This window comes from Falco punctatus (genome assembly GCF_963210335.1).
Source record: "Falco punctatus genome assembly, chromosome: 9".
In the NCBI taxonomy this organism is placed as follows: domain Eukaryota; kingdom Metazoa; phylum Chordata; class Aves; order Falconiformes; family Falconidae; genus Falco; species Falco punctatus.
This window is the reverse complement of record NC_137589.1, coordinates 48,628,288-48,641,455: the sequence shown is the minus strand read 5'-3', so window position 1 is coordinate 48,641,455 and position 13,168 is coordinate 48,628,288. Positions and strand designations below refer to the sequence as shown.

Genomic DNA, 13,168 nt, shown 5'->3' with positions numbered 1-13,168 from the left:
GAGGGCAAAACAAAATGAAGAGGTGTGAAAGCTACAGACAGCTTTGGTGGAAGTCCGGTTTGGGGTATGGTACTTAAGCAGAGCAACGGTAGCGATTACACAGGGCTTGCAGTTACTCTGGTCGCAGTTTGTTGCCTTTCAGCCTGTCAGAGCTCAGGGATTTCTATATCCAAGAAACACCATTGGCACAACATCTCTGAAGTCTGGGAGTGCAGAGACCTTGCGGTAGTCAGCACTGGTGGCATGGGATCCACACACTGGGGACACTGGCATAGTAGCGGTTTGTACCAGTCGCTGTGCCTGGCTCAAGGAATGTTTCATTATGGGGATGCAGAGATACAAGAAGCTTACATGGGTCAAATACTCCCTCAGTTAATGTGTTCAGGAGTCCAGTTTGGCTTGTGTCTGATGCAAAGGGCTAATCTCTTCCAACTAAATGTGGTGCATCCACTGAGCCCCCCTCGCAAGTGACTGAAGACAGGGAACAACATGCTGCTGGCCTAAAGAGCAAAAGCAGGGACATACTGGCTCTTGAGTCATTCAGAGGGCTGAGCCTGGAGGCTAGAAGGTAATAAGGAGAGATTATAGCTCCATAAAGCAGCTACACAGTGAGAAGAAGCAATTAGAATGTAAATTGGATGCTGAAAGGCAGAAATAGAACAGCAGAACACCAGGCAAAGGAATTTGTTCTGTAATTACACTGTACAATATACAGCTTTTACTCCCTTTAGAGTACTTTGTTCAGGTCGAGTGCTACCATATAATGCCTTTCCTGCAATCTAGAGCTAAAAAAATAAAAGGACGACTAGGCTGAACCTGGATTAAAGGATTGGAGGCATGAAGAGAAATTAAAGAACCATGATCTGTGTAGTTCACAGACTGCCTGATAAGGAAGATGAGGCTGAAATGCACAAATCTCATTAATACCATATTGAATGCCAGCAGATATTTGTACATAATAAATCCTCTATTATTATGAAATAGATAAAGAGTTGCAGGGAGGAAATACAGAGGTTTTCTCTCCCCCTCCACCCCTCACCAAGACAAGGAAGGTCTGAAACATGAACAAAGTTAGTAGGCAACATCGAGCATTTTCCTTTGCCTACCCACAGATGTTTGCAGTTGAGGACACTGGTGGCATTAGCTCAAGAGAAGTTAGTCTAGGCAAATGCTGGGGGAAAATTGATGTGTCATATCGATCACTGGCATTCACTGGAACACCTCCTGCTCTTCACGTCTCTTCCACTCCTGCAAAGACTGGCCGCTGGCTGCAGTTCTGAGCATGGCAGCGCTCCCCAGGTGCCAGCCATGACCAGTGAATTCCCTGGGAATGGTCCTCAAGGCAGTCCCAGAGTCTACCCTGGTTCTCTCATACCCTGGATTGCTCTTAGGTATACTTAGGTGCAGTGCCCAGGCCTAAGAATACCTGTGCAGTCTGTGGCTGTTCATCAGCGAGGTTTGTGAGTGCCCCAGCAGTTAACATGCAGAGCTGCTCAAATTTGAGAGGACTTGCTTGTAATTAAGAGGGCACTGGAGTTTCATTGCTTGTCTCTAGATCCGTGGTGGTCTCCCTTCTCTCCCAGGTCATTGCCACTCATGAAGGAGAGCACCTTTGCCCTCTCCTGTTTGTTCTGATGGGCAGCCCCCTGCTCTGCACAGCACCAGATCAGCCTGGGCTGCAGAGCAGCATGCCTGTGTGTGCCTTAATAAGGTGTTCATCTAATTCATGCTCTGCTGTCTGGAGCGCTGGGGGAGGATTCATGTCGCTGCATGCCGGTGTGCCTAGGCTGTAGATACTGCCACCTGAACTGGTCAACTTGGACTCCCTTTATAATCAGTGGAGAAGAAGTCATGACTCCAGGTGAGTTCAGAGCATGATGGATCTTATACTACAAGAGGCATCTAGTTCTGCCCGGGTGAACGAATTGCAGTCTTAAGCCTGTTCTGTGCCACTGAGTGTAAAAGGAGCCCTAAGGGGCCGATTTGAAGAGAGGTGTGTCTAACAGGGGTGTCCAAAATTGGGTGAGATGAGTCCAGCTGTGGTGCATAAAGGACCTGTTTTGTCTTCTTTGTTTTTAATTCCATCCTTCTGTTCAGTGTGATCATCAGTCTCTCCATCTTTCTCCCTTTTCCACCTCTCTTCATTTTGTGCTTTAATGATGCTTCACAGCCTATTTCAAAGCACAGTTTCACAGTGAAGCATATTAGGAACTAGAAAATTCCCTGTAGAGGGTGGGGAGAATTTATTGGGGCACAGGAGAGGAAAGAACATGGAAACAATACAGAATTTACTGACCTTGACTGCATTTCCTTGAAAGATCTCATTAGATTGGCAGCCAAAGTGTTTAGCCCACTTACATACACAGGAACAGGAGCATGAACACGAAGACCCCTAGGGCAGTTGGTGTCTTTGCAGCCAGAGTGAGGAACAATTTTTGGTCACACTCCAGAAACGTGGGGGTTTTCTCTTTTCATTTCCAGTCTGAGGCAGCGGTGAGCAGCCCGAGAGGAGGTTGGCCCTCTCTCTGCGGTGGGAGGAAACCATATATGAAGATTATAATAAGAGCCCTGGATACAGAGGAGTTGGGCGTAGCTTGAAAGACAAAGTGCTTAACAGTGAAGAACAGGGAAGAAGGATGCCATAAGGCAAAAGAACGATAAATATTGCACCTCCTGTCATTTAGAAAGCAAGTAGATTGCACAAGTCAGATTGCACAAGGAACATCTATTCTTCCTGGTGTGTGGTTTCAGTTGATTGGGAAACATCTCTCAAGGTGTGCTGATGGCATCAGTGTCGCTGGTGCACAGAAAAGCTATTGTCATTTCAGCCACATTTTGGGAGGTGATAGGTTGCAAGTCCAAAGACAGTTCCAAGGTTTCTGACAGTACTGTGCCATCTCACTGAAAATGCTTAAAAGCTACAGAGAATGGTAGATTGTTGTCGCTTTGGTTAAGGGAACCATAAGTAAGTGCTAAGCAGATGGGTGCTGTTTCCCCTTCTTTGTGCTTTAAGCATTATTATCTTGTGCTTCTAACACCTCCCTGTCTCTTGTCCCACAGCTGACAACGAGAACAATATTGCCTCTAGCCAGCCCAGATCACCTCTAGCTGTTGTTGAAGAAAAGTGGAAACCACAGCTCCAAAGAAATAACGCCAACAATAGTACGTAGCAGTGTTTGCTCTTCTGTCCTGGCCTTACCTGTCCACTTTGAACAAGTGACTGTCAGAGAGGGTGCAGCAGCGATGGGCATTGCACAAGGCCCGTGTCCTTGCCCCACTGCATTTCATTTCATCCCTACCATTACGGGAGTGCTTATATGCAGAAAGTGCTGGGAATCCTGGGGAGACGGTTGGAAAGGTTTGTGAGGAGGATGCATTTGGGAAGTCCTGGAAATAACTAACTTTTAATCAAAGGTCAGAGTTCCCAGCCTGGAGTTAAAAAACTAATCCAGAGTGTGACACATAGGCATAACCTGTCACTCCCTGTGCTGGCAGGCAGCCGCTGTCAGGCTTTATCCCCAGCTCGTCCTGTGAGCTTTTGCTTCACCACGGGAAAAGGTAAAATTCAGCCCTGTGGAAAATCAGTTCCAAAGCACTTGAGCTGAGCAGCCTGAGGGAAGGATGATACGAAATCATGGTGCTTTTGTGTTCTGGTGTGGCCAAAACTGACACTCATTTTGCCCAAAATCTGCCACAGAAAGTGGGGTTGGTGGAGTTCAGAGGAAGAAATGGAAATTGGGGCTTCGGCACTGTTTGAGATGGTGGAGGAAGCTGTGTGCTTCACTGGAGCAACTCCTCTTAAAATAACTGTCTTAAAAAAAAAAAAGGTCAAATCACAAAAACGAAAAGGCTAAGCTATGACCACCAGCCCCTAGACATGGATAGTAAACAACACACGTGATTATTATAACTTAACTAGGTATTACTGAACACCACAGATAGGCCATTGGTTTAAGGCACTGGACTGTGAGTAGATAGTGTGTGCTCTGTCTCAGCCCCCACCCCAGGGAAAGCATGCAGATAAGCTCCCTGCAGCTCTAAGCAAAAGAAGGCCTGTCCCTGGAGGTTCCTCTGTCCAGAAGGGGGAAGGAATCCAGGGTTGGAGACGTTTCTTCCATCATCTGGGCATGTTCCACCTCTTCGGGTCTCTCTGAGAACTGTTTTGCGACTTCCTCCTCTCTCCTGTTGCAGAGGGCCAATGCTCATATGGTGCTTTCTCTCCCTCCTTGTATTTCACTGCAGCATCTGCAAGCGGTTCAGTAGGGAACAGCGCGATCCCAGAGAAGGAGCGGCAGAACATTGCTGAGAGGCTCCTGAGGGTGATGTGCACTGACCTTGGGGCTCTGAGTGTGGTGAGCGGGAAGGAATTCATCAAGCTAGCACAGACCCTGGTGGATAGCGGAGCTCGCTATGGTGCCTTCTCTGTCACCGAAATCCTTGGCAATTTCAACACACTGGCTTTGAAGCATTTGCCTCGGATGTACAACCAAGTGAAGGTGAAAGTCACCTGTGCCCTGGGCAGCAACGCGTGCCTTGGCATCGGTGTCACTTGCCACTCACAGAGTATTGGTCCCGATTCTTGCTACATCCTGACAGCTTATCAGGTGGAAGGCAACCACATCAAGAGTTACGTCCTGGGAATTAAGGGCGTAGACATTCGAGATAATGGTGATTTTATCCACCACTGGGTACAGAACGTGCTCTCGGAGTTTGTGATGTCAGAGATCAGGACGGTGTACGTCACAGACTGCAAAGTCAATTCCTCTGCGTTCTCCAAGGCAGGCATGTGCTTGCGTTGTTCAGCCTGTGCCTTGAACTCGGTAGTGCAGAGTGTGCTGAACAAGCGAACACTACAGGCTCGCAATATGCACGAAGTGATCGAGCTCCTGAATGTCTGTGAAGATCTGGCAGGATCCACGGGCCTCTCGAAGGAGACCTTTGGCTCCCTGGAAGAGACCTCTCCCCCACCCTGCTGGAACTCGGTCACCGACTCCCTCCTGCTCGTCCATGAGCGCTACGAGCAGATCTGCGAGTTCTACAGCAGGGCTAAGAAGATGAACCTCATCCAAAACCTGAACAAACACCTGCTCAGCAACCTGGCAGCCATTCTGGCTCCAGTGAAACAGGCAGTGATTGAGCTGAGCAATGAGAGCCGGCCCACCTTGCAGCTGGTACTGCCCACCTACGTCAAACTGGAGAAACTGTTCACTTCCAAAGCTAACGATGCTGGCGTGGTCAGCAAACTCTGCCACCTCTTCTTGGAGGCACTGAAGGAGAACTTCAAAGTTCATTCGGCACACAAGGTAGCCATGATCTTAGACCCTCAGCAGAAGCTGCGGCCCGTCCCACCATACCAGCACGAAGAGATCATTGGCAAGGTCTGTGAGTTGATCAATGAGGTGAAAGAGTCCTGGGCAGAAGAAACAGAATTTGAACCTTCAACCAAGAAGCCTCGGGCAGCAGGGGAAGCCACAGCAGCTCAGGAAGAAGATTGGTTCGGGAAAAATGAAGTGTATGATTATTTGCAAGAACCTCTCTTCCAGGCCACCCCTGACCTCTTTCAGTACTGGTCGTGTGTTACCCAAAAGCATACAAAACTAGCCAAGCTAGCCTTTTGGCTCTTAGCAGTGCCTGCTGTTGGTGCCAGAAGTGAATGTGTAAATATGTGTGAGCAGGCTCTCTTAATCAAAAGGAGACGGCTACTCAGTCCAGAAGACATGAACAAACTCATGTTTTTGAAGTCCAACATGCTTTAAGACTGTCTTTTAATTAAAACAAAACTTTAAAACACTGTTCCAAACAAAGAAAAAGAATTTTAAGTTCTAAACACTGTGGACCTCATTATGAATGCCCCTGGAAACCAAGTGCTTTTTTATATATATATAAAAATATAAATATATATAAAATTAAGTTTGAAAGGAAAGCTGAGCACGTGAGAGAGACAGCCCTCTGCCAGGAACGTGCTCCTTTCCATAGATAGTGTGTGGACTTGACAGACTTTCTAATGTTTTCAAGTGGGCAGACGAATGGGAGGCTGATGTTCTAAAGTCTTCAGGCAGCTGAGATCTAAAGTGACTTGAAGTTTCTTTTGTTTCTCCTCCACCCCACCTTTCCTCTTGTCCCCTGGGCCATCTTGCCATGGATAATCAGACCACATTGAACAGACCAGTTCTGCACTGGACTTTGCTCCTTTGAATAACTGTACACCTTGAGGGCATTTGTCTGCAGCCTTCTTGACATACGGTGCATGTTATCAGGGCAGCTGTGTTTTTCGAACACCAGTATCTTTAGAAATCAGGAAGGGAGACTTTAAGGGGTCTTTTTATTTTATTTTTAACTTTTTCATACACGTTTTTTTCCAAAACACAAAAGTTACTCTTCTTCTCTCTCCCAGTTTTGAGTTTAACACGTTAGCTAGTGATTATAAGTTTGATTTAAAACTAAGAGAAATGGTTCACAGCAGAAAATGTAATTGTTACGCTTCTTGAATTTATTTTTTACAGCATAACCTCTTTTCTGAATTCCCGGTGTTAATTAGCTTCTCTGTGAATTTTGTACATCAGGCGTTCTCAAACTTGTTCTAGCGCAGCCCATTTGCGATTAAATATCCTTATGGGAACAACAGCAGTTGCTTCTATGGAAAAACTAGAAACCAGGAAAAGCAAGCAAGTGGCGACAGCACAGATGCCTGTGGGCCATCAGCAAGCTTGCCGGGGTCTGCCAGCTGCCATTGAGAACCCTTGTACCTAAACTTTTTGTAAAAGTGTTTCTCGGCACACACACCCAAAATAACCTTCGCAAGGCCAAGGACAAACCAAGGTGTATGATTTTTCAGGGGAACAAAGATCATCAGTTTTGTCAGACTGGGGTTTGAAGGAAGCTTAGAGAAGTGCATGGGCTCAAAGATCCTTCTGAATGTAAGTGCTCCCGATTGAGTGCAAAGAATATCTTCCCATTTTATTTGGAATGGTTTCCTCTAGTAGCACGAATGTCTTTTTAATACCTACAGTGCATTACACTACTTGTTATGTTGCTGAATTGTTCTGGCTAGGAAGGCCACAGGCCCTGAAACGTTCACACTTACTGGCTCACCCCAAATGCAATTAGAGATCAGCGTAAGACAAAAACATCTCAGTCACTCTGCTGTCCACCAAGGCCAGTGCTCTGCACACAGTTCATGGGCTGCTGGATGGGATCTCTGCAGGCTTTCAGAAAGGTTTGCTGCCTCTTGGACAATTCCCAACTTCTGGTGCCAGGCGGTTAATTTTTCATCACTGGGACTCGTATCCCAGAGGCAAATTGAAGCAAATTCTTATTTTTGAAGCAGTCTATCCTGCTTCCAGTAACGTGCTCTGGAGCCGCAGCCACAGTGGCAGCAGCGCAGCATCAGAGGTTCGGGAGGATGGACTCGCTCAGCTCTGAGCCGGCAGGCTGGAGGCTGAAACCCTTTATCAGCACCCCGGTATTTTCTGGTTGCTGACAATGCGGTGGTGAGACTGGGGGCTCTCGTTGAAGTGCTGCTGTTGAACAGATGTTAAGCCAAAATCGCACCTGCCCGTCTCTGGTTGCAATAGGAGTTGCAAGTCCCAAGATGTGAGAAACAGCAAACCCAGTCTCTCAGGCTTTGTGTGCAGATGCCTTGAACCTGACAGGCACTACCTGACAGCTTCACTGCTGTGGGGCTCGGACAGGGGAACAGCTGGCGTGCTAGAGACCTTCCCTAGGTCAAGGTCACTGAGGATAGTTCTTTGCACCCAGCTGTCTTGCCCGTTTTCAGCCTAGAAACAGGCCGTGCTATTAGCTTGAGTCTAGCGTTTGGGTTGACCGCTTGGCACTGTTTGGCATCAGGGCGAACTAGTTGTCTCCTAAATGTAAGTTTTGCATATGGATATCTTAAACGATACAGTCTGCGACCCCGCTGACAACTGCAAGGGTGGCAGCACTTGAAAATGAGCTGCCAAGGCAGAGGCACTTGGACATCTTATTTTTCTGGCAGTGGCTTTTGCAGATGGAGGTGTTGGTTGTAGGGCCAACTTGCTTCTTGCTGGTTTTACTTGCTCCCAGTCGAATGCTGTCTGCCCAGCCATCAGCTGGGCCCGTGGTAACGCACTGCAATGCAGGAGAAACCTGTAACAAACAGGAACTAAGTCTCAAACAAAAAAACGAAGTGAGATGTGTGCCAGTTTCAAAGTGGTTGTGCTGTGCTCTGTTCCCACTGAAAAGCACAAGGTATCCTGCAGCAAGAAGACTTGGCTGGAGGATGGATCCAAAGCAAGATTAGCTTTTGAGGCTACAGTGTGTACCAGCAGCTCAGCTGGTGGGCCGAACTGGGGACAGGATTTGTAGTTGTTTTTCCTAACGGCACTTACACCTTTTTGCTTGCTTCACCTGAGACCCTGAGAGCCACTCACAGGCTCTTCGGTGCTCAGGCGAATGTGCAAAACCCTTGCGTTCCTTTGAAAAGAAAGCTCCAAGCCCCAACACTCCTTTGCTAAGGGACAGGCTGATGACTTCTGTGGAATCTGCCAGCTCAGGCTCATTGTGTTGTCTGTCTGCAAGGCATTCAGGGTGGGGAAGTGGACAAAGCAGAGTGAGCACAGGTTTAAATCCCTGGAATTGAGAATGAGGTAAAATTGCAGTAGATTGCACAACCATTTGCTGCCAGGTTGTGCTCAGCAGTGAGCTGGACCATGGTTGCATGGCCAGGGCATGCAAACAGAAAAGCCGCAGCCACCCTTAACTCCCAGCCCGTCTCCCCCTCCCCTTTGTACAGTGTGATTTTGGCATTCAGATCTGGAGCTTTCTTGCTGTGACGACCCAAGAGAGGGGCTGACTGGCCCTCTCCCCCATTCAAGCAACTGTCCCCTCCAAGGCAACTTTGGTTGTAGTTGCTCTAACGATGGATGTTAAGCAGCCATGCAATGATGTCTGGTAGATGAGATTCTCCCAAAGACTTAAAAACTCAACTCGGGAGCTGAAAAAAACAAGATGAAACCTAAAGCGCTAAAATGGAGCAGCTTGGAAGGTTGGTGAGAAGAGGAGCTGGTTGGCCAGCCCCCTTCTCCAGCGACTCGGTGAAAGAAGCCACAGCTTTTCATGAGTCTTAAGCGTGGTTACAGGTGTTCAGCTCAGAGGAGCTATTTATTCATGCTGTGTCTGCTCACAGGCTGATTTTTGTCTGGTATGCTTCATTAAAGAGAAGCACATCTGGAGTGCACAGGTGTGCCCTAAATGCCAAGCTCTTGCTCCTATTTCTCCTTCCATGTTCAAGACTGGGATTTGCATTCGAGGGAGCATAGTTACCTTACCAAGGTCTGAATTTTGGAAGCTCTTAGTTTAACAGGTTATCGCAACGCTAACTATTCTGTGCTTGGCTCAGTGGTGTGGAGCAGCACTTGGGCTGTAAGCACTGTCCGTCCTGTGGGGGGAGACCGGAGAGGAGAGGGCCTCTTAGTTTGGCCAGAGCAGTCATGAGGTTCTGCTCCTTTGAGCTGGGAGGAGAAGTCCTGAGAATTGGGATCATCCTCTGGTAGGTCACGTTGGGAATTTGCCTTCTGCTTGTTTGTTTCCTTTACTCACACTTGAGAAATGTGTTGGGACACCAAAATGGGGTGTGTGCTGTCCAGGCATTCATTTGTTTCTGCTGCTTACTGTGTGCCTGACCTTGCAGACTTCGTTTTCTGACTACACATTTGCTTTGGGAAGGATTATGGTCTTCAGGTGGGGAGCAAGCACCAACAGAAGGTGAACTTTAAAGAAAAAAGGGCCTTCCAATGCTGTCTGAAGATCCTTGTTACTAGAAAAGCGAGCAAGTGGGACACAAAGGCAGAGCTCTTCAAAACAGAAGGTTGTTCCTGTGTGAGTATGGCAGCCAGAGAGCCCGAGCAGAACACGGAGCCCAGATTTGTCTCCTGTGTCTGTCTCTTCCTCCCATGCCTCTGGCAGCAGACGGCAGTTGTGTCCTGGCTCGCAAGATGGGCTTGGTGTCTTGCACCTGGGTCGGTTTCAGACAGAAGTAAACTTTCCTTTTTGTCAAAGCTATTTCTGTTCTAAGAAAACTGGTTTGCTTGTATTTGAACTAGTGCAATCTGGAAAACTTTCTGTGAAAACTGACTGTGGGCTCAGGTTTTATCGGATTCAGTTGTTTGTTAGTTGCTGGTTAAACCGGTTTAACTTTGAGTTAAGTTGGTTAAAGCACCCATATAAACCCCCTGCACTGGTTTAACTGCATTTGCTGGGTGTTCTCCCCTGCTGATCAGAGAATATGTCCAGAAGCAGCTCAGGGAGTCATGACCCTTATGTGCATTTTGCAAATGAAGTTGTGGCAGATACTCTCAAAGCTCGGGAATGACTGAAAATAGAGACTGCAAATTGCTTGAGCTCTAAATTGTGGTTTCTCATTTAATACAATATTCAGTGAGATGTCTCAGGTTGGTTGCTTTGTTTTTTTCCAACTGCTTGCAATAACATGGAAGGTTTAGCATGAGAAGTAATTACCACGTATGTTTATCCTGGCGGATGTGTCTGCTCAGCCTTACCCGGTCTGAGGGACCATTTCCACTTTCTGGATCCCGCAGTAGGCAAGCCAGGATGTAGTCTTGCACAGGAGCAGGGTGACTGAGACCTTGTGCTACTCGGGAGAATGCTGCATGCATTTCCAGACAGCACCAAGTTCCTGATAAATAAAAAGACAGTAAAAGAGCAGCCAAAAGGTTATTCAAAGGCTGGGGGTGCTGCTTTGGTACTGAGGAAAGGCTCGGATCTCTAATTGCATCTCTCTGGCTAAAGGAGGTGGAGAGGAATTCCCGTGAGCATTCAGAGGGAGCACAGGCAGGAAGGGACAAGTTGTTCCCTATGGAACAGTTAGGAGTGACGGGATGAAAATTAGCAAAAAGACACTAAAGGCAGGTTCTGGGAAACTTTTTCAGGGGGAGAAGTCTGGGAGGAGCCTATTAAGGGAATGTTTTCTGAGCCCTGTCGTTTAAAACAAGGCTGTACAGCTACATGGAGCACACTCCGTAAGGCACAGGGCTGCTTTGGACCTCGCCGAGAAAAGAGACTGGATGTAGGGGTGGGAAATGCCAGTCCTGTAACTGATGGGTCCAGGAGGGTTCACAGGGCATCTTCCTCCGCATCCTCCCACTCACCACTGGCACCAAACCCTTCCCAGCACCCCAGTACGTACATTAACCGGGTTTCATAAAGGAGGGAAGTAGCTGACTTGTGGGAGGGACAGAGGAGAAAACACCGGCTGAGGAGAAAATGTCTTGTCAACCCTTATACTGCCGAGGGGCAAGAATCAGGGTGGGGAGAGCGTTAAACGTTTTGCTGCTTCTGCTGTGCGTCTTCTGTGCTACACCTCGATCTTGAATCTGCGGCGCCCACTGGGAATGCCCAGAAACACTGGCTGAGATGCAGTGTTCCCGTGTCAGGTATTTCTGAAGTTGTCGCTCCGTAGCAATAAGAATTGTCACAGTGCATGGGACCTGTCCCTGTGCCACGGGTTGTCATCTTCCTGGGGCTGCGGGAAATGGCGCTGAACGACGGGAGGAAACGCAGAGAGGGGGACCCAAGCGCAGCTCCAAGTTGAATGCCTCGTTAGTGCTGTGAGATCGTTCGTTTATGCTAGGCCAGAAATGGTAAACCAATGAGAGTGTATTGCCCTGAAATTTAATTTGATATATTGAATGTTTGCGGGATTTCTGTTGAATTTTGGGTTTTGTTTGGCTGGTTAGTTGAGTTTTTTACTACTCCTGTTAGAGTCCTTTGTTTTATAACTTGACAGAAGAGTTCTGCTCACGTTAGACAACGGTGTATCCAGTCGACCCTTTAGGGTTTAATGATCTGTAGGCAGCTGAGTTTGAATTTTTTTAGAATAGCTTCTGAAATGAGTCCTGTAAATGGCTCATTGTTGCACAACATCAACCACTGACTGAAAGGATTTTCTTCCTTCCCATCGTTCCAGCGTCGGTGACAGTGGTCAGCCTGTCCTGGTACCCGGGTGAGCAGCGCAGCCTTAACAATAGGAATATTTTCCAGTGGAGTTGATGAGTACAGGCATGTCAAACCCTTGCTTTTTACAACCAAAGTTCCTTAAAAAGACACTTCCAGCCTCATCAGCCTTGAATGCTTGTTTTCAGTCTTCTGGGGGTTCTTGTGGCGGTCTCTGCAATGTGTGTGGATAGGATGTTTGGGGTTTTTTTGGGTGGGCTGAGGGGTGGGAGGAGGGATTTTTTTTATTTTCTTGCTATCTATGGAGAAGGACCTTTCCACTCAAGGAAGGAGGCATGTATTCTGGAAGGAGCAACAGTCTTAGGAGCTGTTTTCCGTGGTCCCTTTAAACTTAGTGGGACTTTAATATTTTTTTCTTTCTAAATTATTTAAAAGGAAAACTGATAATGGATGAACTGAAACATAGGTGACTAGCCAAGGCTGTAAGTCCAGGAGGAACGCACATCATCCAGACCATGAGGATTCTGGTCCACGCCGTAGCTAGAAAGTGTCCTGCCGACAAACCAAACCGTCAGGAAATCCTTGTTTGCAGCCAGTCTGAAAAGAGAAGCTGTTCCTCATTCGTATGTTCATTTTTCAAAACCTTCTGCTGGGAGCAGAATTCTTGTTGTTTCATCAAGCAAATGATTAATGTTCTCCTTTTCCCTCCTCACCCTCCCTCCCCTCAGTAACTTGTGTGCATTTCCTTCCTTTCTGTAGATGCAGATGTTCTAGGCAATACCACAGATGCACCTGCGTGTGTCTCTACGTGCGAGTGCAAGAATCTCATGTCATCTTAAAAAATACAAAAAAAAATATACAAAAAATATACAAAAAATATCTTTTTTAGGCCAGAGTTTTCTACAGGTATTAATGAATATTTTTCTTAATCCTTATAAGTTTTATGTGTTTAATATTTCTTAATACCGGTAGCATTAATTTATACTTTTGTAGCAACACAATATTTTTATAAACCGCCACCGCTGGCTTTGTCTTCATAATGGGGAAAAGTGCGGGCAGCTGGCCCTGCACTGTACCATGTACTGTATTTAAAAGGTTATCTAATGTCACACTTGCTGTGTTAATAAACAAAACAAAACCTGTTTGAAGTCTCATGTATTGTTGGTGTGGATCGAATGACTCAATAGAGAGCAATATTGCACGGGGTTGAGTTGCT

The 13,168-nt window shown here is 47.0% G+C and overlaps 1 protein-coding gene across 20 annotated transcripts in view; it reads left to right on the top strand.

Moving 5' to 3' along the window:
* ZNF618 (zinc finger protein 618) overlaps positions 1-13,095 on the top strand; it is a 162,363-nt gene extending 149,268 nt beyond the window's left edge. For all 20 annotated transcript variants that reach the window (XM_080402016.1, XM_080402012.1, XM_080402011.1 and 17 more), the window contains 2 exons: positions 3,061-3,162; positions 4,243-13,095. In XM_080402016.1, the coding sequence (XP_080258142.1) occupies positions 3,061-3,162; positions 4,243-5,756 (1,616 nt within the window). In that variant the 3' untranslated portion in view covers positions 5,757-13,095. The remainder of the gene's footprint in view (positions 1-3,060; positions 3,163-4,242) is intronic.
* The last annotated feature ends 73 nt before the right edge of the window (positions 13,096-13,168 follow it).